The 24,826-nt window shown below is 38.1% G+C and overlaps 1 protein-coding gene across 1 annotated transcript in view; it reads left to right on the top strand.

Moving 5' to 3' along the window:
• Nucleotides 1-24,826, top strand: part of mapkapk2a (MAPK activated protein kinase 2a) — a 37,150-nt gene that overhangs the window by 4,399 nt on the left and 7,925 nt on the right. Inside the window, exon 2 of the mRNA XM_042500836.1 lies at nucleotides 19,952-20,091. Coding sequence (XP_042356770.1) covers nucleotides 19,952-20,091 — 140 coding nt within the window. The remainder of the gene's footprint in view (nucleotides 1-19,951; nucleotides 20,092-24,826) is intronic.

The following is a 24,826-nucleotide window of genomic DNA, read 5'->3' as shown; positions in this document are numbered from 1 at the left end:
GCCTAACAGAGAAAGCACAACAACTGAAGAATCAAAAATCAAGGTGACTCAATTTGGGTGGTCACCGGGGACATAAATTCATTTAAAACAGCACAAATCACATCTTGAGAGGGAAGCAGCAGGGAAATGCCATAATGTTTCAGAGCTACAGGAGAGTGACTGGAAATGCTGCTCAAATTGTGTGCACTTCAGTGACAACTACACAACGGCACATAAGATTGTGGGGTATGTCAGTGTTTGAGCTCCTGACAGATGGCATCAGAGCTCCCTCTTTGATGCCAGAGCTGGAAATAGTCTACATGTCAGATAACTGCATATGTATAAATATACATACACACTAAGTGTTGTGATTTTAAAGGGCTCCGATGTACTTCCTCAAACCCCCTGCAATTACTCTTATGGCTGTGGTTTTGGCATGTAGGCTAAAATGCTTGCTTTACTGATGTCATGCGATGCTGTTGTAAGACAGAGTGTAACCACACAGATTGACTCCTTCACTGAATGAACTAACGAACTAATGTCCTTGTTGTTCCCTTCACTGACGTCAGCTGAGTCAGCCCCATCTCATCCATTGTATTTATCAGGTCTGCAGCAGACGCCAAGACAGGAATCAGCCAGCTTGGCCCAAGGTGATTTCACCTTGTAAAACTTTTACCTGTCTCTTGAACCAACTTTTGTGCTTACAGAGCACCTGAATAATTTGCAACTGTGATTGTCTATGCTAGAGACACCGTGGCAGACAGCTGGAGACCATAAAGTCTGCCAAGGCGATGATATTTTGCTTGTAATATGCTTTCTATACTGTCACAAAGAATCAATAACTTTTGACATTGTTGCTTTTGTCAGAGACAGAGCTTTGTGCCCTTCTGTGTTGATTGGTCTGTGTCCTGCCACACACACTCTAAGGGTGTGAGGCATCTGCAGGTATCGTCTTACAGTGACTACATTTATATGCACACAAGAAACCAGGTTATTGGGAGCAATCAGGTTAAGGCCACATTCTGACCGAAAATAGCACTGTGTTTAAAACAAAAAATACAAAGGAGTGTTTGTGTGGCCTTGTTGCCACAGCATACAGGCTTACCAAAAGCCAAAACACTATCAAATTTTACAACTTTGGAGCATCATGTATGTCTTTGCTAATAATTCTTGTCCCAATATTTGTGTTGTAAACAGTGGAATTATGCAGTTGGCATTACAAGGCACTCTACCTCGAATCTGCACTTGAAGGCATCACTGTGTTACTAGATAACGTTGCAGTGTGTTGCGACAAAAGTTGAGCAGTGTGTGGTCAAATGTTTTGCCAGACAGCATTGCATTTTTCCGCAACCCTCTGTGTCAGGACCTCCCACTGTGCCAGCACAGTGGTCTCATCTCAATAAATGCTTTAATTTTTTGGTGCAAAACAGTTGATGGTCTGAGGAAGTTTGAGAGTACATTTGGGCCTTTTCATTTTGTTCATTTTGGGATCAGAGCAGGTGACTTTGTTATGTATTACATAAAATGATCTCTCAGATAAAACAAAAAAAAACAACAACTGAAAAAATCCACATTGATTTGAGCCAGGTTTGCAGCAACATGATGACCTGTGCTTGTGTGGAATTTAGTTTTATATTATGACTGAACTGTGAGCACCAGTTTGGAAAGAAGGTCTGACTTTTCCAGACAGTTTGTTCAGCCAATACTAAAGAAAGACAAACCTGATCTTGATAATGATGAACAATTCAAACAGATGGTTTATTTTCATGAGATGCTAAATTGTTGTGCCTTTTGTAGTGAACTGCAAATAGTTCATATTAGGAATGACTAAATGACCATTACATGTCATTTCTTTTACGCAGGAGGGCCTACATATTGTACTCCATTTGGACCAAACATGTATTGTATGACTATTCCCAGATTGTTTTTGTGTGAGAAAGCCTGGCTGTGTCCACTGCAAGCACATCTCTTAAAAATAGACCTGACATAAGAACTATGTCTTAATATAATGACTGATGGGATTCAGGTCACAATTTCATGTCCTGTAGACACTGGAGTGAGAAAGCAGTGCCTTTACTCCACATGTCTCTGAATGGGCTAAAAAGTCTAGTGTTAAGCTTTATAAACTCTTATTTTGACATGTATTGCATGTTTCACTTTTGGTCAGCTTTAAATTTCATTAATTTGTATTTAAATAGCCACATGTATTGTAATCTTGTATGGAAATGTTTCTTGTTTACATGTGGAAGTTTTCTGGTTATTGCAATAAGCTAACAATAACCAATTTTCTGTACATGTTAAACCATTCAACAGACTAAGAGGTTACAGTAATGTTTTACAAGCACATGTTAAAGTGATGGCCAACAAGAAGTTTCGAAAGACAAATTGTCATCTTTAAGCTTGGTTCTGCTTCATGTGGAAAGGAAGCTCAGTAAAATGTGCGCCGTTAAGGTGATGTAATCATAGAAAGACTGACTACATGTTTTGGCCACATTTTGTGAGTCGTTAAAGTTGCTCTTCCTGAAATTTGGAAAGATGTAGAAGTCAGTGTGGTGAAGTTAACACACCTGTCAAGAGTTGGCCAAGAAAAGAGGAACTGGAAACATTGGGCAGTTCAAATGGAAGCTATTTCTTTCTTATGGGTTTGGATTTGTGAAATCGCCCCTTAATACTGTAGAACAGAAAAGGACAGACGTGTTTTAATGTCAGCATGTTTAAAGCATGATTAAAGGTTAACACAGAGGAAGAGCTAGGCCGAGCTTCAATCATGAGATGGTGAGAGAAAGGAAGGAAAAGGAGGGAGGGAGAGAGGAAGGAAGAGGTTCTCTGGTGGCCCTTTTTTGAGTTATGTCTCTACCCCTCCCATCTAACTGTACCCTTATGAAAGTGGCATCTCTAAGATGTCTTTTGTTGTTGTAATTAACTGCTTGAGCAAGAGCAAAATCCCCCTTATTTCAACATAACTCTTATTTATCATTATTCATTTTTCCTGTGGTGGAAAATTAGTTCTTGCCACAGCAATGTCGTCTTTTAGACTACATTTGGTCATCTCCGCTATTCTCGCAATTACACCCTCACAAGAAATATTCATGGCGAGAAAATATTATTACTCACTATTTTATTATCTAATACCCTCAACTCATTTTCATATGTTGTGTCATCAGATGTAAAAGCTGTTTGTAGGGGGGGTCGATGTTTTTACATTGTCAAGGGATAAAAATTGGCTTGACAATATTGGCAGTAATAGCGGTAGTTTATATATTACAAACAGTGTGCTTATGTTTCTACTGTTAAGGATACAAGGAGCAACATTTTTCTTTTGAAGACTAAGAATGCATTCACACAAAATCGGCTGTTAAAGGAAAAACACCAGTTCTCCCATTCATTTGAATTTCGGTAATGCCTCCTGGCTGTGGTGGTGAGGGCTGCAGAGGATGCTGAAAAAAAACATGCAGTGGCTTGTGTTGAAAAATGGAACGGATCCACATTTTGAGAAACGCAACTCAGTGTCACTGCGATGGCCTATCACATAACTGGCAATCAGATTAGTTGTTTCACCAGCTTAATTAGTCTTTCTACTTGTGCTACAATTAGCATGGCTAAAAAACTCAAGCAGCATGAATTACCAAAATACAACGGGTGTAATGTTATGTTTCATATGTAGTCACTCAATTTCGCCTTTTGCACAAGTTTAAAACCCACCGTTTTGATAGGCCTTGCATCCTGGTTTGTTATTGAAAGTAAATGTGTTTTTAAATCTGTCAATGCATACAGACAACCACTTGTAGGACCCAGCATAGTAGCAACATTGCTTGCTAAATGCTAGCAACAAGGGGAACACAATAGAGAAAAGTTACATTCTCACATTGTCACACAATCCTGCAGCTAATCGCTGCATGCCTGATTTGGTGTGAATGCAGCCTTTTGCACAATTATTCTCCTCTGAAGCCTAAATACAAAATTATTCTGTCTTGCAAAACATAAAAAGGGAAAGATGTACCTCTACACTTATTTTTCCAAAGCATGTATTTTTATTTTATTTAACACATACTTAACCAGGTAAGTCCCATAGAGATCAACTATCTCTTTTTCAAGGGAGACCTGGCAAGACAGCAGCAAAAGAAAAGTTACAGACAGCAACCACAATAAAACATAAAAGATATAGAGTAATAATGTTGAAATATTAAAATACGCATAATGACAAGTACCAACTGATTTATTCACCCTTTTACTTATGAGTGCTTTAAAATTGGACAGAAAAGGGGCATCCGTTGGCTTAGTGGTTAAAGCACTGTTGATCTGTCCTATCTAATAAAGGCAAAAATGCCAAAACCACTGATCTTAGTTTCAAATCCTTTTGGAGGCTGCTTCAGGTGAAGGGAGCAGAGCACATGAAAGTTTTTTTTTCCCAGCTCAACAAAACTAAATCTTGACATTGCAGTGTATAACTGCAGTCAGATCTCTGTTCAGTTAAATTGGCTTTGTGGAAATGGGTTGCAGTATGAGGATTTGATGCTTTTTATCATCTTTGATATTATACTGAATATCACTGGGTTTAGGACTATTGGCTGCTGCAGGAAATTATAGGCTTAACATCCATTGGTATTTTACAGACAAAGCAGATTGATCAGGAATGTAATTGTAAGCTGCAGTTCCACCTTTTATCATTTCAATATTGGTTTCTTTTTTTTTAATGTTAGAATGGCTTAGCATGTTCCTTGCCACGGACATCCTATCCTTTGCTGTGCAGCATTTAAGTTCATATTTAAATGCTAAGTTTTTGTTTAAATTAATAACTATACAATTTGATTTTACTTACTGGCACATTGGTCAACTGGAACTGCAACTTAAATGTAGTGTGAAGTAAGAAAACAATGCTTGAGTAATAGCACTTTAAGACTCTGATTGTCATTTGTGAATGTCTGGATTAGGAGAGCCAAATTGTTTGGCAAGGTGTAACACAACTCTGCTTGTGTGTGTGCGTGTTTTTGTAGAAGATTATGCACCTTATCTTCAGAGAGAGTGAACTATTTATATTTTGGCAACTAGTTACGGCCATATAAACTTAGGGGTTTAGACAAACAAGCCTGTTTATTGAGTTTAAAAAACTAGGGCTTGGGCGACGCGTCGATTCACAAAACGTGCGTCGACGCGTTTCACCGTTTCACACAGCGTGCCTCGTGAGAGCGTGAGCAGCGCAGAGCGTGTTGTTTTTGTTTCGACGCTTGTATATCAAGTCAGAGCGTGCACACTGCCTGTCTGAGCAGCGCTCGTCAGTCGCGTCTGAGCTGCCTGTCAGCTAAAGAACAGCTAGAGAAACGGTGGCTCGCCGTTTTTTTTACGCCCAACGCTCACGTTTGTTGACTCAATACCACTTTATACTGCAGTTTAAAGTCTTTCTCTGTCACAGAGATAAGGAAATATAAGATTTACGTTTTACCTCGACTGTGTCTCTGTGGACAGAATGCCATCAGCTGCTGATACAATGCATTTTATTTTGAAACATTTACAGGCTGGGGTCGTCAGCTGTGCAGGAGCTTGCACAACTTCATAAATGAGTGGACTATGTGCTTATAAATATGAAAATACAGCACTCATATCAGCAGGCAGCGGTATGCCTTAAGGCCCAGTTAAGGCTGGACTATTTTGATCCAGGATGAATGTACTAGTTATAATTATTTCTGTTAGAGAAAAGGTATACTGTTATTCTAATTGCACTAATTTTACTGTAAGATGTTTTGTTGGACTGCTAGATTTGAGATTTGTCACTGTAACAAAGAGTAACTGTTTTGTACCTCCTAAAAGTGACTTGAATTTTAGATTGTTTTATTTATTCTGCTGTTTGATTGCTAAATGTAGATGCACTACATTCCTTTTACTTGAGTAGAACAAGCTCTTGCATCAATTTTGTTTTGGAGAGACTTTATATCAGAATGTAAAACACAGATAACCAGTTAAGACTGCGCTATTTTTTGTTGGGGAATAATGCCCTGCAGTGTAAGTTTTGAAATGTTATTTTCGGTAAATTCGTTGTCATATTAATCGAGTAATAAAAAAATAATTGTCATATCAATTAAAAAAATAATCCTTAGGTGCAGCCCTAGAAAAAACACACGTTGTTCCCCTTTTTCAGTGGAGTGCTAATGGCAAAGACTGCATACTGGACTGCCTATAACTTAGTGACAAGTGAATAGAACTGTATTACAGTTTGTGGTGTTAAAGTCTGTATGGTTTGACATTGTTAAGGCAAAACATCACAGCGTCACTTAATGCCATAAGGTCTTATTTCTCCTATCAGATCATTGTGAAAATATTTATTTGACATTTGTCACAAACAAACAGATAAGCTAAAGTCAAAGCTTCTTTGGTAAACATTTATCTTGGTGTAGTAATCTCCTTAGACATAATATGATTTACTGGATTGCAATTTATATGGTCTGTGATTGGGTGCAGCATCCACCAACCCCCACACATTGGCCGCGTCTTTCTCGGTTGCCTCCCTTTCTGTAAGGGGAAGTGTATTTGGAAGGATGTGGTGTTGTAGTTGTAACAGATGGACCCAGAACTCAGTAACCAACTGTGTCTGATACAGAGTAATTTCCATGCTGATGCAGCACTCTGTCATACTGAAACACTATATATTTATGAATGATTGTGGATACTTTCTTAATGGGCTCTCAAATTACATAACTTTCTTTTCATAATTTTGTTGATGCCTCACTCATTTTCCACCAATTATGCTTTGTGTATATATTTTTTTTCTGCTTGGGTCTTATGATTGCTTCCTAATAAGGAAGCAAAGCGGTTAAATAGTGCTGAATGGTGTTTATGGTAAGGGGAAGTAAGTGTATTTCACTCTTCCAAAGTTCATTCATTCAACATCCTACACGTGTACTCTGTTGCTCTTATATACATATTAGCCAGAAAACTTCAATACACTAATTTGAAGCCAAAATTGGTTTTGGTGCTTTGGAAAAAAAAACAAGTTTTCTTTTAACAGAAGCTAATGGTGTTTTTACTTTTTTTTGTTTCACTAATTAGAATAATTTTTGATGAATTTTCTGTTGATCACCTAAGTTGCATGTTTTAACAGTGTTGTCTTGAAAGTCTTACATGGTGGTAAAGACAGTAGCACACATTTTTACATTTCAGGAGTAGGGAAATATTCTTGCAGAGTTAAATGAGAAGATTGATATCACTCACTAAAAATGTGTAATTGTGCCAGTAGCTGGTTAGCGTAGCATACAGAACTGACACAGGTAGAAACTGGTAGCATATGGAAAGGTAATAAACTCTGCTTATAGACACCTCTGAAGCTCACTAATAAACTGTGTCTCCTTTTTAATCAGTACAAAAAGTAGTATAAAGTAGTATAAAAATGGACTGCCTCTTGAAATTATGAGTTTTGAATCATCAGTCGAAGACCCGCAGTTGACTGAGATTGCTTCAAGATAAGCAGTTGTTTTTTTTTTTAAATTTTGACAGTTATTGTGATGTGCTTGTGATGTGATTGTGATTCTTTGGTCCCCAGATTTTGCTGTGGAGTGAGTGCTTTGACTTTTATGCTATTCTTTGGAGCTGTGGACATGCAGGCAGGGTGTAGACAGTGTCACAGAGGAAGAGAGTGGAGAGACCTTTTGCTCAGTAGTGGTAAATTTGCAGCTCACAGCAAGTTAATATGATGCAGTCCTTGGCTTTTGTTTGATATCTAAATGTTGTTGCACTTTTATGACCCGTTGTTAGCACTGTTAGCTTGTTTACTATATTACGTGAATGCCGCTGTCACACTGATGTGCCACGGAGCCTCATAAAACGAAAACTTTGTATGAAAAGCAAAATGAATCATTGAGTATTTGAATTGCAAAATCCATTTCGACTGGCATAAGTCTGAGTCGGGTACAGCCCTAAGTGCTTTCACACTTTATAGTAGGCTGTGTGGATTTTGCATGTAAGAGATGTTGAACTTGTTGAAGTTATGACAGAGTCCTCTGCCAGATAATGCATTAATTAGTTAAATGCTAACACCACTATGCTAACAGGCAGATGTTAAACAGGTATATTTTTTTTATCTGTGTATCAAATTTCATGGCTTGATCAAAGCGGTGGAGTGACCAACTGACATCACCGAAGCCACGCCAAAGAAAAGGTTTGGGCTAAGAAAAAGCCCAAACCATTATATACCCATAAGATGGCTCAGTTATCATATAATGTGTCATCCATGGTGTGTACATGTGTACACACACACAAACACACACAAAACCTATCAAAGGGCCAAATCTCTGGCCAACAGTGTGAAAACCCCTGTCATTTGAAATCAGCTGATAACACCAGTCTGTTTGTATTCATTTAGAGGAGCCACAAGTATCATCTCTTGCATCAGGCGCAGCAGGGGATTTACAGCGTGAATCATAAGGTTTCAGAGGGGATGAGTAACTGAGGCCAGCTCAAAGAAACAGATAAAAGCAAAAGTAAAGGCTGTCAAAAAATATGCCAAATTCCTTCTGTCTTTCCTTCATTTCTTTTGTAACTCTGATGTGTTCTTTATCTCCATTTGTCTCTGTCTCTCACAACCCTGTTGCTCTCTTAAAAGACACCAGTCCTTTTCCTCGTTGCCTCCATGCAGATCTTCCAGCCTGTATTAGGAAATGAGACAGCTGTTTCTGTGCGTAATACAGATGTAGTCCCCCCCCCCCCCCCCCCCCCCCGTCTGACAGCTTTTTTATATGAATGTGTGAGTGTGATGTGTGTTGTGTACTGAACACCTGCTGGCTGAAGATACTCACCTGTAAGCGTCACCATGACTCATACAACCAGTAAAGCTTGGTGATGTCATAAACACGGAGCAGCCTTTTATAATGTGAAGATTTTTCCTTTAAAAGGCGCATTCAAAATGAACTTAAAACAAGTTGTCAGCGCGCATTAGTGGGATGATTGACAGTGGCAGTGTTTTGCACTCTGTCTTAATTTAGTTTCAAGAACCTGCTTTACTCACTGTGCAGATACTACCTGTGGCTTATGACGAATGATTGCACCACCTGTGTGTGGAGTGTTTGTTTATGTGTCAGCTTAGACTGACTGATCTCAGAAGTTATGAGGAAATCAATTGTTTTATTTGCCTGCCATCTCTCTCTTTCTCCCTTTTTCTCTGAGTATTCATGAAGCGGCATCATAAAATCTAAATACAACACAAAGCTGCCCTAAAGGTATATTCAGGCCTGTGTTTCTCTGCTTTTCTTGTCTTTATGTCAGGGTTCCCATGGCTCCTTAAAAACTCTTTAAAGGCACTGAATACATAATCTAAAAATAAGGCCTTCATTGGTATTAAAGTGTCTTAAAAACATCTTTCTTAAAATTGATAAGATGTGGGAAATAAGATTTCTCAGAATTGTTTTTCTGATGTTGCATTGAAAAATGTCAAAATAATAAAGAATGCCTCTCATATTAATGTCACTAAAAAGTCATGTTTTATTACAAGAAATGTTTTGTCACCAGTCTCCCTTACCATAAGTAACTGATGTTGGGTCATGTTTTTTTAGTTTTGGCTACTGTAAAATTGGTCTTAGATTTAATTCTAAGTAGCTTTCAAAAAGACTTTAAATGCCGTTAATCCCACTTTCTTTAAGCTGTAGGAACCCTGTTATATACAGACACAGTACCTTTACCACGCAAAATCTATACTCACAAAGTTTTACTCTTTAAGGAAAATTTCTTAGGTTTACTTTTAATGTGCACACAATAAAAAAATGACTGAAAATTTAGTCTGAGCGCACCTTTAGGTTGTTGAACTGAGTAACATCATAGTTCCCTTTTGTATCCACATAAAACAGTCTAGTTGTTTGTATGCATTACATTAACACGCTCACGATTAATATCTGTGACCAATGAAACACACACAAACATATAAACATAGATATGTTTTGGTCTTGTGAGGCATAGCAGATGTCTTTAATCAGATCATGTCCTATCGCCACACAAACATGTTTGCTGCTTCACTAAGCGCACAATAATCAAGTCTCTCTCTCTCTCTCTCTCTCTCTCTCTCTCTCTCTCTCTCTCTCTCTCTCTCTCACACACACACACACACGCACACACACACCTCTGCTTGTATATTGTTGTTTAACCCTTCTTGTCAGGTTAAGAGGCTTTTCTGATTAAGCTAAACTTAACCTGTCACCCCTCAATAATCTCTCTACTCAGAGATTTCACTGCCCATTCACCCTCAGTGTGATATTTTTTTGTGGTGTCACCATATGAACCATGGACTTTTCCATGGCTCACAAGTGGCAGGTGGAGGATGGTTTTTCCTTCAGCTCCCCCCACCACCCCACCTCCCACTGTCCTGCCCCTGTCTCGGGGGCTTTTGTGTTGGCGAAAGGAAATGTATTGTGTGCCCATCTGCCCCCCTCATCTCCCTCCTTCACAAGCTTTGCTGTTTGCCCTCAAAGGGCCAGCAGCAGATGGGGGTCTATGCAGTCACATGAGCACCAGCAGAGAGGTGACGGGGGTGTGTTCTTGTGTGCGTATACGATTGCGCATGTGTCAAGAAGATGGTGTGAAGTCTTTGTTTGTGGAGGGAAGTCTGCTATATTTAGATGTGCTAATATAAGTTTTCGGCACATGATTCTGGTTTCCAATACATGCCTAAATATTTTAGTTCCTCTCGACAGTTGGGCATCAGAGCAATGACAGTTTGACAACAAAGTAACAGTTATGAAGAATCTCAAAACAGTCCTGTGCATAATTAAGCAAATCCAAAATTTGTAGATGACTTACTTTTATTTCCTGGTTATTGATGTCAGTTTAGACAGTGTTGCAGTTAATGCAGAGACCCAAAAGGCATTAGCTAGCTAGTTATGAAGCGATAATGTTGTAATTGGAAACCAATTTTAATTAGTAAATACTTAAAATGTGGCCATAAATCCTCAAGTCAAATAAATCCAGTGTGTAATGAGACAAAAAGTACCAAAAAAAGTACTACCATCTTCCCACAAAGACATATGCTTAAGAGACTTTAATAGGCAGTTTTTAGCTTATATCCAGAAATGTTAGATATGTTAAACACTGCTAAAGTCTGAATCTTAATGAGCTATGTCATACTGCATGACATCTGAGATGATCTGAAACCTGTTTTGGTCTGTGCAATGTTCTAGGGCTAGACGGGCTGGTATAAAGACAGCGGCAACTGCGTGTTCTATGCCTGCAAAATATTTTCACAATATCTCTGGAAGAGATGTAGAAAATTGTATGATATAATTTGATCTTCTGACCTGCTCTGTGATCATAAAATGAGGCATGCAGGGTTAGGAGAACTGAAATTTGAAATTACTTCAGATTTTGGAAGATGTATCTAGTTTAGCTTGTGTCAGATCACTACTTCCATTGAATAACTAGTCATCACATCCTCTGGTGAAACGAAACTGCAAGCAACACACATGTGTCACAAAGGTATCATTTCCATCTACTTCCTCCCCATGTCAACAGTGGACTTAGCAGTGACACCGACCATGGTGGTTAAGTTCCATATTGGGGAGAAAATAGGGAAACAATGACATGCTAATGGTAGTCAGTTATTATTCAATTCATGTTCTATTGTATGACAGAACGTCTTGTTGTAGTTAAACCATTTTATGTATACCTATACTTGTGTATGTGCGTATTTAAAAGTGGGCCCTACTCAACACCAAACCCATCCTTCAAAGCTTGTTCGAAATGCATCCAAACCCAAACAGATCATGACCTCTGTTTATATATCTTTGTTTCTTGTTTTCTTCTTTATTTTCTTTTCTTTTCATTTCTTTTTTTCTTTTCTTTTCTCTTCACTTTCTCTTTGTCCTCTTCTTATTTTTTTTCTCACTGTAGTGTTTTTTCCTCCAACTTATTTGACTTTTATTTCAGTATTTATTCCTTACATGCTGTCCCCTGCCTTTGTATGTTTTGTTAATAACATTTGATTTTTGCCATTTTATTCCTCAGTATGCCCATGTTGTCCATGTGTATGCACTAATGAGTAAATAAAGAGGGGAAAAAGAAAAGAAACAACAGGAGAAATTAGCTCAATGTCATCTAGTGCTCTGGGTTTTTAGCAAGAGTGGAAAGGTTGATTTTCATCCTCTACATGGTTATGGCCCCACTGCAGCCACACTAACAGTTTACTGGGCAGTTGTCATGAAGTTGAGTAGTAGTTGAGTAGAATTTTCAATACATTATAGAGAATAAGAATTGTTTTTTTTTCCTGTCATATCTGTAGTAGAAGTGGTCATGCCTAGAAGAATAAACAGAGTCAAACAAAACTGGCTTGTTGAAGAGATATCAAGTTTACTGCAATTTTGTGGCTCAGTTTCATTTTTAAAATAATTTATAATGATCCCTTTCATGCCTTTTTAAAAAATGTACACATTTTGCCACTTAACATTATGTCAATACATTATAGAGGGTGAAAGTATAACAGGATCACAGTTCACCAATTCTGTCCGAGGCCAATGTTTTTTCTGTCCAAAGGTTTATGTGTGTTTTTAGGCATTTTTCTGCTCTGCTGTGACGCAGAAAAAAAGACTCATCCTTGTTTGTTCTGTTCTTCCCAAAGGGTGGTTGAAGTGTGCTGCGTGTTCAGATTAAACAGAGAGTAATACACCAATCGCCACACTAACACAGTGACTTTTTATTGGCCAGTCACCCCTCAAACCCTGACTTCTCACCATAACAATTTATCTATGACCTATTCATTATTTGAAAATTAAATAACAGCAGTGTTACTACTCAGATTAGAAGTATGAGTATGAGTTATCTCTTTTCTTTGCTGTCTGTTCAGCAGTCTTTTATCTCTTGCTTAGTTTCTTTCCTTTTTTTAAGAGTAATTTCCTTTCTTATTTTTTTCTTTCCTACTTAGGTTGTTTTCTTGAAGTTCAGAAGTTAAGATTTATATTTTGCAGTTACTGATTGCCTACCCTTTCATACATCTTTATGGCCTAAACAAAGATATAACCTCACGTGCAGACGATGGACACAGTATCAGTTTCACCTTTCAGTATTCCGTGCAATTAGTTTTTGCAAACCGACAGATTTTATCAAAAGGAGTATACAATTTTTTTTTTTTTTTAAATAAAAAGACTACTGTTTATCACCTGACTGACAGGACTTGGTAGCTGTCAGTTTGTACAACACTTTAAAATACTGCAGCACAGCAACAGTCAGCTGCAATCACAGCTTCCAACAGAAAACTCTGCAAATGTAGTCAAATGTGTGAGAAATAATGGATTGACTCTTCAGAAGCTATTTTGTAAAGGTAAAAACCAAGCGTGTAAAAATAACTTGGCCATAATTTACATGTGCCTGAACTCCACGCTTCTGTGAGAAAGGACTAACAAACAAACAAGAAATGATTAAAATATGCTCTCTGCATCATAACAAGAAATTAAGAGCACTGTGATCTGATTTGGTTGTTAAGGCAAAATTCTAATGAAACTTTTGATTTGGGTCAGATCAACCGAAAAACCTTCACCATCTAATAATAATGAAGTGAAAATGCAGTTAGTTTATGGCAGAATCATCAATAGTCTAAAAACATGGTTTTTTTAAAAAGTTTTTCTTGATCCTGCCCCGAATCACTGAAGGCATAAAAGGGTCTGCTGAAACGCCTGAAGCAGTAAGAAACCTAGATATTAAGGCAAACACAACTCACGTTGGTGCTTAGGACGTAAAATATGCTAACATGTTCCTCTTCTTGACTTGTTTTTCTGGCTTTTTAGTTTAAGATTCTGTTGTTGTTAGTTCTCCCATAAATGATAAAACTGGTGAAATCAGTCACATTGATCTACAGGCCCAATAGCTTGAACCAGTTTTCTTTCCTAAGTGTTAAGTAGAATCGTTATGGATTGTTTAGAATTTATCCTCACAAATGATATATTTTATATATATTGGCGTGAAAAGCAATCTTGAACAAAGGTAGAAACAGAACAACCTTATTGGCTTTTGTTTATTGAAACATGCACAAACACTCTGAGTACGGCTGTGAGGGTTCATGCATTCTATTGAAACTGTCACAATACGGGGTCACGGTTCGGTGCACGCAGCCACATGCAGAGTAAGTGTTATATAGATTGATGCACATCATGTGGAACGAAAGATCACACGTGCGACTTCTGCCCATGGACTTTTAGCCGTATGATGTTATTAACGTGCTGAGGATAGCATAGCAAGCTGATTAAAGTACAGGTCAGTCATACCATGACGAGTGCAAATGAAACATCAAAGCTAAAAGACCTGTCTTTAGGTTCCAATCCAGCGACAACAGCAAGATGAGAGTCGTGTACAAGACAATGGTGTGTCGGCATTTCTCCACATTTGAGGCATATGTGAAAAGAAATACATCCAACATGCTAACTCACATTCAAGAGCATCACCCAGATGTGTCAATCACTAGGACAGAAAGAGAAAAGAAACTAGGGCCATAGTCCCTGTCCCCGCTGTTTTAAAGCAACCATTACTGAAGCAACTGGCATTTATGTTGGCATTTAGCAAAAGTGGAACTATCTGAAACACTCCTCCTAATGTACAAGTTTTATTATTTTTTTATTGTTCTATTGTTCTATTTATTTTATTTTTATCTTTTTTTTTTTTCATAGTGAGATGCTTTTCTGTTTAGTAGCCTGTTGTGACCTGTTGCCTTTTGGGAAAGTGTTGATTGTTTATACAGTGTTATACATAAATGTGTGAAATGTTTTGTATTTTTATTATCAAAATAGTTCACAATAGTTGCTTGTGGGATAAATGCTGCCTCACTCCCCAGCAGGATTATATTGTCTGTCTTTTTTATACTTTATTTTATTTATTGTTTTTTGTTAAAAACATAAAAGACAAGATGGGGAACAGACAGGGTCATCATAAGTTGCATAGGTTACATTTCAGTAACAAGGACTGTGCATCCTTTAAGTCCATGATTGTCCTTTAACATCCTACAAGGTCCTTGTGATCCATGACTCTGATTCATGAAGAGCCAGGTCTTCCCTCTTTTTCCTTCCCTTTTCTTTTTAAGGAGGGGGGAGTCTTCCACTTATTAATAGACCCCAGTCCATTCTGCTTATCCTAAAACACGATTCTCCAAACAAGACAAACATATGAAATAAAATAAAACAATTACTTCAAATTCAAATAGGATTTCCATATTTCCCAATATTTTGCTTATTTTTCAGTGGCATGTCTTAGAGAAAAGGTCAGTTCTTCCATAGTGTAAATTTCCTTAATTTCTTACCATACAGACCTTGTTGGAGGCTCTTTACTCAGCCATTTACTGGTTATTGCTTTCTTTGCTACCTGCTAATAACATTAATAATATAAATATCTGTCCTGCTTTTTTTAAAAGATTTTTTTGGCTTTTATTGCCTTTAATGGACAGGACAGTTTGTGTTTAGTGTGAAAGGGGGGCAAAGAGAGGGGGTGACATGCAGCAAAGGGTTGAGGCCGGAATCGGACCTGCAGCCGCTGCTTGTTAGGATACAGCCTCTTTAAATGGGACGCCGACCTATCCACTGAGCCACTAGGTGCCCCATCTGTCCTGCTTTATCAATCCAGTTGGCACATTTCCCAAATAAATAACACTAAAATTACAGTCAAGTTCTAAGCGGGCTATTCATGGAATCTCTGTAATCTTTGAATTCTTTGTACCAGATGTTAAAAGGCACTGCAGTCCAGTTAGTCAGTTTGTCTAAATGCTTCTTTGGGGTTTTTTGCCCAGTATTGATGAAAGAGTAATATTTATCTGGTTTTGTTCAAAATTCTTCCATTTTGCATCACACTTAGGATCACACTGACTTTTGATCACACCGACATACCAAAAAACGCAACAGTGCTGCTGTCTAATAATCCTCCAAGCAAGGAAGAGCCAGTCCACCTTTGTCTTTGGGCAGTTGTAATGTCTGAAATCGAATTCTTGGTTTTTGCTTTCCCCGAATAAAGGCTGAAATCATTCTATTACATTTGTTAAATTGTTAAGAGGTATTTCATCAAGGCAGTGACTGAAAAACAAAAAAGCAACCTGGGTTATATGTTCATCTTTTTAACATCTATATGATTTTTCTCTTTTCATTTTAGCAATTGCCTTACTTCTTTTTATGGGATTATGTAACCCATTTACATTAAGGGTGATTATTTTGTATTTTTGATGAAAGATTTCAGTCAGTGAAAAAGAAGAGAAAGTGAGCCGGGTGTTCAAGCATCCCCAGATGACCTGAACAATAGAACTGTCTGTGAATCAAAATGAAATGTACCGTAAATACACACGTTTAACATTAGTGACTTCCATCTTTGAAGTGTGAACTCAACTTCTAAGTTAGGGGAAGGGAGCCTTTAATCCTGAGGGAGCCCCTCCTAGTGCGGACTCTGTCTCTGACTGGATGAAATCAGAGCAGTGCACATGTAAAAACAATTATCTATTCCCAGATGTGTTCATTTTCACTGTATTAACACAGTTTAATTGTGGTATTATGATACAATCTTACGGGCTTTCTGAAAGCTACTCAAGTCATTTATAGCACACAAGTTTCTCATGTTGTGTCTCTGCTGCGTTTGGGACTAGTGGCAGCATTGTATACTGAGGGTGGCGTCAGGGAGGGACAGCTCTATTTTTATAAACTTTTCGAGGAAACCCTGTATGTTGTCTTCCTCAACCCCCTCAGGGATTCTGTGAATGCATATGTTGTTTCTGCACGAACATGTCTCCAGGTCTGTTAGCTGGGCTCTGATGTTCTCCTGAAGTTTAAAGGTGTGGGAAAGCACCTTTTTGGCCTTGGCGCTCCACTCCGCTATGTAAATCAGTGAAAATAGCATTTAACTTCTGGCTGACTTTTTCTCTGAAGTCGGCAAATTTGTCTTTAGTTGTCCCATAATGCAGTTAAATCCTTTTTTCATGTCCAAATGGACCGCCTTTATCTCCGTGATGATGTTAGCTTAAATAGCTTCTGTAGCCTTTTGTTAAGGTGGCTTGCTAGCACTGTCGCCAGTGCCTTTGCTTTCAACCAAAGATTTATCGCTGATTTTCACATTTTGTTGAGTCCTCTCGTCCTTTTAATTTCTCCTCTCATACTATAATAAACAACTTTTCTATCTGTATTACCAGTGCTTAGTTATGGGGGACTATGTTCGTCTGGGAGCCTCAGGCTCATACTGCCACCTGCTTCTGCACCATACCGGAAGTCCCTATATTGTCTGTCCTGAGACTTGTCTTTTCAAAACAAATGAAAAGAAATGGATCATTATGCATTTGTGTCACAACAAAAACTGGTGTATGAACTAAACCGTGACTTCTGTATTACTGCGATACCCCTATTAAATAGAACAGAGGCGTGCTTAAGTTTAGGCACTTTTGGTTGATTGGAATGTGTTATGGTTGAACTGGGTTGCCTGTTTTCACTGGACTGAATTAAAGAACATAATCTAACAATGACTTGAGGAGGGTGGGGAGATAACAGCCAGTACAGTCAGAAATCAAAGTATTTTCTCACTAAGAGTTATAATAAGGAAGTAATGATTTTAAAAAAAAAAAAAAAAAAAAGAGGTACGGGAAAAATGGAATGTTACCGATCTGCAGCAATAAAATAACCAAGTTTCCATAGTGTTTGTAAACGTGTTGTCCCATTTCATGTGTAACATGATTTTTCTGACTATCCCAGTTTCTTATGTGCATGTAAACATACTGAAAGTTTTGTGTGCCAGGCCAGACAGCAGACTGGATACTGTGGCTCTCCCAGCACTCACTGCCCGCTGGAATGGGGCCCACTGTTGTGTTGTGACCGTGGGCAGGGTTGGAATGTAATACAGCACAAAATAGACAGACGATGGCTCATTGTCAAAACCCCAAGGCTGAATTCTTTCCGTTGACTGACAAGGATATTTTAGGGTTTAACTTGTGCTATTGTACTGTAAATTATAAACAGCACAAGCACTTACTTAAAATTAGATTGTCACCTTTTTACAGTTGATACTCTTAGCAGCTATATTACTAGAAAAGTTGTAAAACTACTATGAGTCAGATTCTGTTTATTATTTGTGTTTTGATCTTTTTTCAGCAAAGAAAGACTTAAGTGTTGCCTCTGCTTTCCAAGTAAATAACATCAAAAAAGTAAAATGGCAGTCACAAAAAATACAGAAAATCACATGCAAAATAAAAATGCATTGTACTTGCATTTTTGTTTTAAAATTTAAATAAACTCTTAAAATTTAAATAAACTCTAATAAGCGCTTGTTTCTTTTCAGCTCCAAGTATGAGTCTCTTGCGTTTGTTGTCATCGATGGCACATGGTGTTTCACCATCTCCACTGAGCGCTGGAGACATTTATACCTATTACGCTACTGCAGTTGCAACAAAAGCTCCCTGAGCAAAAAGCCAATTAAAGTTATTTATTTATGTTGTCAGTGCGAAACTAAACATACAATAAATAAATAACAATAGCAATTATTTTTTTCTTAATGCATTGCAGAGCTATTAAATTGGTATGCATTGAATTGATTATAATAACTTTAAAAAATTTTAAGTGTACACTTTGCTGCTATATGATCTAGGAAAATAGAAACTTTGAGACAGGCTGGAGCTCATAGTTCAGAAGTTCAGGCCTATATTTGACTGAGCAACTCTTTTACTACTGTAAAGGAGACAGCCAGTTTCCTGTAATGATCTCTGTGACATTTGCAGCATAATTTACAACTGGCATGGTCATACATGACCCTTTCCAATATAAATTCTACTGAACAGGGGTACCAGCTTCTAAAAACTCTTACTTAACTTACGTAACTCACTGACTGCTTTGTTTTACTTTCATGAACATTATTAAGTATCATAGTTTTATGTACTTGTTTCAAAGAACATGTCTAAGCTGTCATATTTCCAAACGTGAAGGCTTTTTGTAAGGATTTGTGACTCTGATTCTGACCACAGGTCCTGTTGCCTCGCACATCAACAGCTTGTTTGTGCAAAGTTTTTTTTGAGTTATCAGCAGTGTATGGCATGAAATGTTTGCTTCGTTTGTTTTGCCTAATGAAACAAGAGGGGAAACGTGTTAAATAATCTTTTGTGTGCAGTGTTCTAACAAAAAGAGCTACTCAAATTGCCTAACCAACAAGACAAAACAAAAATACAAAACACAAATGACAACAACTAAGCATTATGGCAAGAAGAAATTTGTGAATATAAATTATACCTCTTGCGAAGAATAATTAAATGAACTTGTGGGGGTTTCCCTAAAATCATATATTTAACAGAAATGTCAACTGTGTTAATTAATGTCACGAAATGACCAAGCTGTTTGTTAATTGCTTGCTCTCCACCATTGTGATGAACATAATACCACTGGGTTACAGCGGGGAAAAAACTATATACCCACACAAAATTGCGAGCACTTTGATACTAGATTTAATTACAGCCCTCCATGAGGTCTGAGTCATGCCAGGTACCATAAGGCCAGGGTTCCTGAGTGTCCTTGAGCTGCATGCTGAATTTCTAAGTATTTCAGAAATGTTTCTCTGCAGCTGACTCTCTAGTTTGACCTCCTTGTGTCAGATGTTGAGTAAGAGTAACCTTTTACTGTTAGAGATTTATGATGTAGCAACAACTAATAAAAAAATACAAATACATTATGACACAACAGTGTTGTGATTTAAACCACAGGTGCTTCTGTTGAATGGTGCATTGATCTAGTGACACACAGAGGGTGCTACATTCACACAAGTATGAATTGGAAAAACTCTACAAAATGTTTTCAGGATTTTGCCAGCTGAGGGCAGCACTGCACTTGTTTCTCTTATGTTTACTGTTAATATGGTGTAGTAGTGACATCCAGTCTGTCCTCATGTCAGCTAATCGAGAGGAAACAGGCTATCAAACAGTAGCAGTAACTTGTAGTAGGTTTTATAATTAAACTATTATTATTAGATTAACTGTTCATATAATCAGCCTCAACCTCTTTGTGTCTGTCCTTCTGTCCAGATGCTGCAGGATTGTGCCAAGGCTCGTAGAGAAGTGGAGCTCCACTGGAGGGCATCACCTTGTGCCAACATTGTCCGCATCATTGATGTGTTTGAAAACCTCTATCAGGGCAGGAAGTGTCTGCTTATTGTCATGGAGTGGTAAGTACACAGTCTTTGTGACACACACACACACACACACACACTGTGTGGTATTAAGTTGCTGTGAGCTCTAACATTACCACCTTTAAGCAGAAGAGAGAAGATTATGTTTTTTCTTAGCCCTCTGTGCTGCTGCATGGCATTCGCAGCAGCCTCGACCTAAATTATATTTTGATTACTATATTTTGGAACTGTAAAAGGCTCTACAGACTGTCCTGGACATATTTCTTGGCAAAAGCTATTCAAAACTAGTATACATATATATTTACATCCACCTTTAACCCAGATTAGTCCAAATGACTTAAAGGTCCAGTATGTAAGATTTAGGGGGATATTGGTAGAAATGGAATATGATGTAATGCATGTGTTTCTGTAGTCACATGAAAATTAGATTTGTTGTATTTTTTGTTACATTTTGTAACATGTCTACATAGAAATTGGATCCTTGTCCACGGAGTCTGCCATGTTGCACCGCCATGTTTTAGCAGTAGCCCAGAGCAAACAGTAGCAATGAGCAAACCAAACACTGGCTTTTTTTTTAAAAAAATTTGCATTATCACATCTGCCACCCTAGTTAGCAACCACTATGCAACAAGCCAAACAGGTTAGGAAAACACAATGACTTTTAACATGAAACTGCTTTATCCAGTGTTTATACCTGTTTAAAATACCAAGTCTATTTTTCAGGGAGGAAGAGACCTCTGCAAATAATTTGACTCTCAGTAACAACCTCCTGACCAATGACCACTAAAGGAATCCTAACTAGGAGTTTTTGCTTGGCACACAGGAGAGTTTTTAGCTTATTGCATTGTGCAATACTCACCACCAGATGCCACTAAAGTGTACACACCGCACCTTTAAATGGACCAATATACTCCATAAAGTTCAATGATTTGCCAGAACTACAGATATTACTGTATTTTGATTGTGTTTTTTTATTCAATAAGAGTTTAGCTTGTTTTGCAATACTGTACATTACATCAGACATTCTGGGTACTGATTTAATGTCCACGTTTAAATGCAGTCTGCAGTTTCCAGTTTTGAGAAGGCAGGTACGGGAAAGCCTTGATAACCCTAAGCAAAGGTGAAGTGATAAGCATCTTGTTCTCTGTATAGTTGTGAGCACTTTTCAGCAAGGTAAATTATTGTAAATCTATAGTGTATGACCTTAGTAGAAGATGACCCATTTCCTCTAAATGAGTGTAGTGTCTTTTCCTTCTCTTCGTATTTCCACTTTACAGCATTTTAAACCACCAAACCCCCGTCAAGTTGTCACACGTGCACTCATTAGGTTTGCGGTTGCTCTGCTGTGCAGAGTTAGTGGACGTGTCTGCCTACACACTCACATGCAAAATTGCTTTATCTGATGACTAATTTCCTTGAGAACATGCACAGCATTAGATGGCAATAAAGAAAAGTGGTTCTTCTGATCAAGCTGAAACGTTTCCTAGAATATCACATACAAGAGGCTTTGAGATTAAGATATTCAGTCTGCTTGACTTCAGATGCTGCAGAAACTGAGTTCATCACACTGATGACCTATATTCTCTCATGTTGTGTAAAGGGTCACCATGTTATATGTCAAGTCACCGTGATAATTTAGGGAATTCAGTGATGGTCCTTCATTGCTGTAAATACGGACTTTTTATTTCATTTAATTATCAGTCCTATATACATAATCCTTGAAGACTCAAATACTCAACAGCACACCAAAGTTGCAGCACGAAAAAATCCTCAACAATTACACAGTTCACTCTCGTTTCAGGTGTGTTTGCTAAAATCTACAGTGCCCAGCTGCAGATAGCCATGTCCTTCCCCTGTGACTCATGCTGTGTGTTTCAACTCTCATACTACCATACTATATAGTATGCCATGATGACATTGTCCCAATACATAGTGTGTCAGATGCAGTATGACAAAAAATCCCAGGATGTTGTACTGCAGAGTTCCAGAGTTTGCAGTATGCAAGCCAGCATGCTTTTCTGGCTACTCTGACTCACCATCCTCTGTGCAGTAGATGGGACATCACATCAACTGAGCCGCAAACAGCTGACAGCACATTAAAGTGACTGCTGACGAAAAGTTGAATAGTAATATTAGTATTTTTTTCATCATTTAAATGAACAAAAAAAAATCATAGAGATTACCGACAAAGCACAAAATGAACAAAGCTATGATAGAGGAATGCGTATCTAGTCTAATTTTAGTAATATAAAGTGTTTGAATCAATAATGGATTTAGTTGTAACTTAAGGGTTAAACTGCATACATCACTAGAAAAGCTTTGCCAGTAAAACCATTGTTTCCTGTTGTACAGTGTGCCTGTCCTGCACTACTCTGGTGCTGCTGTGCGATGTGTTTTTCTGGTGGTTTTTGGACGTGCATAAAAGTTCAAATATTTTAAACTTTTCAGCTCAAGGCACGGAGTCGCACCACTCATCAATGTCACTTTCGACCTTGCACATGCAGTATGTGCACGCAGCCCCCCTCCACAGGTGCTTGCAGTTGCTTTTCCAGATGCCTTTCCAAGGTGTTTTGGGAGTGGTTGTGCCCAGTGCGATGCATCTTAGTGTGATCAGCCCCTAACAACAGCAGCACTCTCCGTGTTGATCTCTGTCTCTGAAAGCTGTGCGAGTGGTGTTTTCTTTGCTCTCTATGGTAATGAATGTATGAGCAAGAGGATCAAAGTTCAGGGTGCAGTGTTGTGAAGAAGTAGTATGTTCCAATTGTGTGCATACCAAATGCAAAAGCATGTACAGTGTCAGGGCAGCTGCAGTACTTTCTAAAAGTAAAAATAATGAGTATGTGATGTGGAACACACCCCTGATGTGGCCACCTCCTTTTACCTGTCAGTAATAGGGCTGTGACGGTATGAATTTTTTCTTACTGTGTTTAAAAAACAAAAAAACTGTGTATCACACAGTTCGGCAGTTAACAGCCAGTGCACCCCCAAACCCTTCGCCCCTGCCACCCCTCAAAAATGTTGTTCTAGGCTACAGTAGTGACTGCAGGCACAGAGGCTGCATCAGAGTCCAAAGTAGCATATTTTCAATGAATTTTTTATATCATCAAAAAGGAAAAAAAAACTGAAAAAAAAGAGCGAGGTTGGTGATGTTCCCAGATCTTTGCAGGGATAACCTAACCCCAGTGCTACCAGCTGTTTCTTTTGCCAACCAACAGAATAAGTAGCTTAAATACCCACAGGACCTTGAAAAAAAAAATTAATTAAATCAAAACAACAGCATCAACAACAACAGCAACAATAACAACAAAAACCGGCTGTGCTTTTTAAAGCCTTCACAAGACTGTGGTTTCAACATTGTGTTGCTGGGGTGAAATTTCTTTTATTTGCAGATACAGCAAACAAAACCACAGTACATATCTAAATATTACCTTTTTGACCTGGCTTTAAGGAGAGAGACATACTGTATTTGTCTAGTTATTAAACCTTAGTTAACATTATAAATGAAAGGTATTTTTGACAATGACTGTGAAGAATCCACAAACTACCAGGTGTAGACTACATACTAAAACTGATGGTTAATATCGCACCTTGTCATTTCTTTTTTATCATTAGAGCAAAAATAAACTAACGTAGACTATATAAAGTCTAAAAGGTGAGGCTGAAAAGTGTAAGAAAATCATGTAATTGATTTTTCTTTAAACCAATATTGGAATTGTGATTCAGTATAAGATTTTTTCTTTTCAAAGTTCCTTATCTTCTGTATTGTTTACTATATTTTCTATATTATTCACTTTACGTAAGCAATAAATCATAAGTATTACCAGCATAACACTGGATACAGTCATCATGTAAACTGCTCTTTTGTGTTGGCCAGACCCGCGTGTTATGATGAAATCAGATGAATTGTTGCATAAATTTTGTCTTGCCTTGTCAACATGTGATATAACCATAATGACTTAAGTCGAATATGAATCTTACTGATCTCCAGCCAGTTAGTGTATGAAATTACTCAAATTTAGGTGCACCCTGACTTTGATTTCAGCTTCCAGACCGTGGTTGGGAAGCAAACAGCCTCTGCTCTAGTTGCCGACACCTGCCTGCTGTCACCGCATCCACCGCAAATCTCTCTCTGTCTCTTGCTCGACCAGACACGTGCTAATATAACATGTAAACATGTGGATTTTCACTCAGTTGTACTGGGAGCTATCACAGCTTGCACTTGGCATTTTACAACTCATTTGCTTTTTTTGTTGAGCAAAGGCCAGTGTGTGTACATGAACCCCACAGGGCCAGGTGCTTTGGAACCCCTTTTTTAAACCGCAGCTTTTGTGATGTCAAAAGTGCGTTAGATTATGTTTTGCTGTTGGCTTGAATGCGATTACTTGTTCAGTCTGCCGAAAAGGTCCATTTAATGAATTTTACACGATGTCATCAAATTGTTGTAAAAAGCAATTTTTGGTGTGTTTGGAAAAAAAAAAAACCCAAAAACAGACAGCTGTGTATTGGGGTTTTTTCTAACGGTTATGATATCTCCAGCAAGTGCATCTTACCATCCCTGCTAGTGCCGCGTCTCCCACAGTACATAAGATGTGAAACAAATGTAAACTGAAACTGTGAGGGTGTTACAGGGTGTCTGCTATGATGGTGTTAGATGTGCACTCTTAGCACTTAGTATGTAAGAATCTATTCTGCTGAGAATTCACACTTCACCTCTACACATTTTCAGAAACACAGGGTGGGGACATGAGACCTCATGATCATCTCTACCTTT

The sequence above is a fragment of the Plectropomus leopardus genome, chromosome 2 (assembly GCF_008729295.1).
Source record: "Plectropomus leopardus isolate mb chromosome 2, YSFRI_Pleo_2.0, whole genome shotgun sequence".
Lineage (NCBI taxonomy): Eukaryota > Metazoa > Chordata > Actinopteri > Perciformes > Serranidae > Plectropomus > Plectropomus leopardus.
The sequence above is the reverse complement of the archived record's forward strand: the minus strand, read 5'-3'. Positions and strand labels throughout refer to the sequence as shown.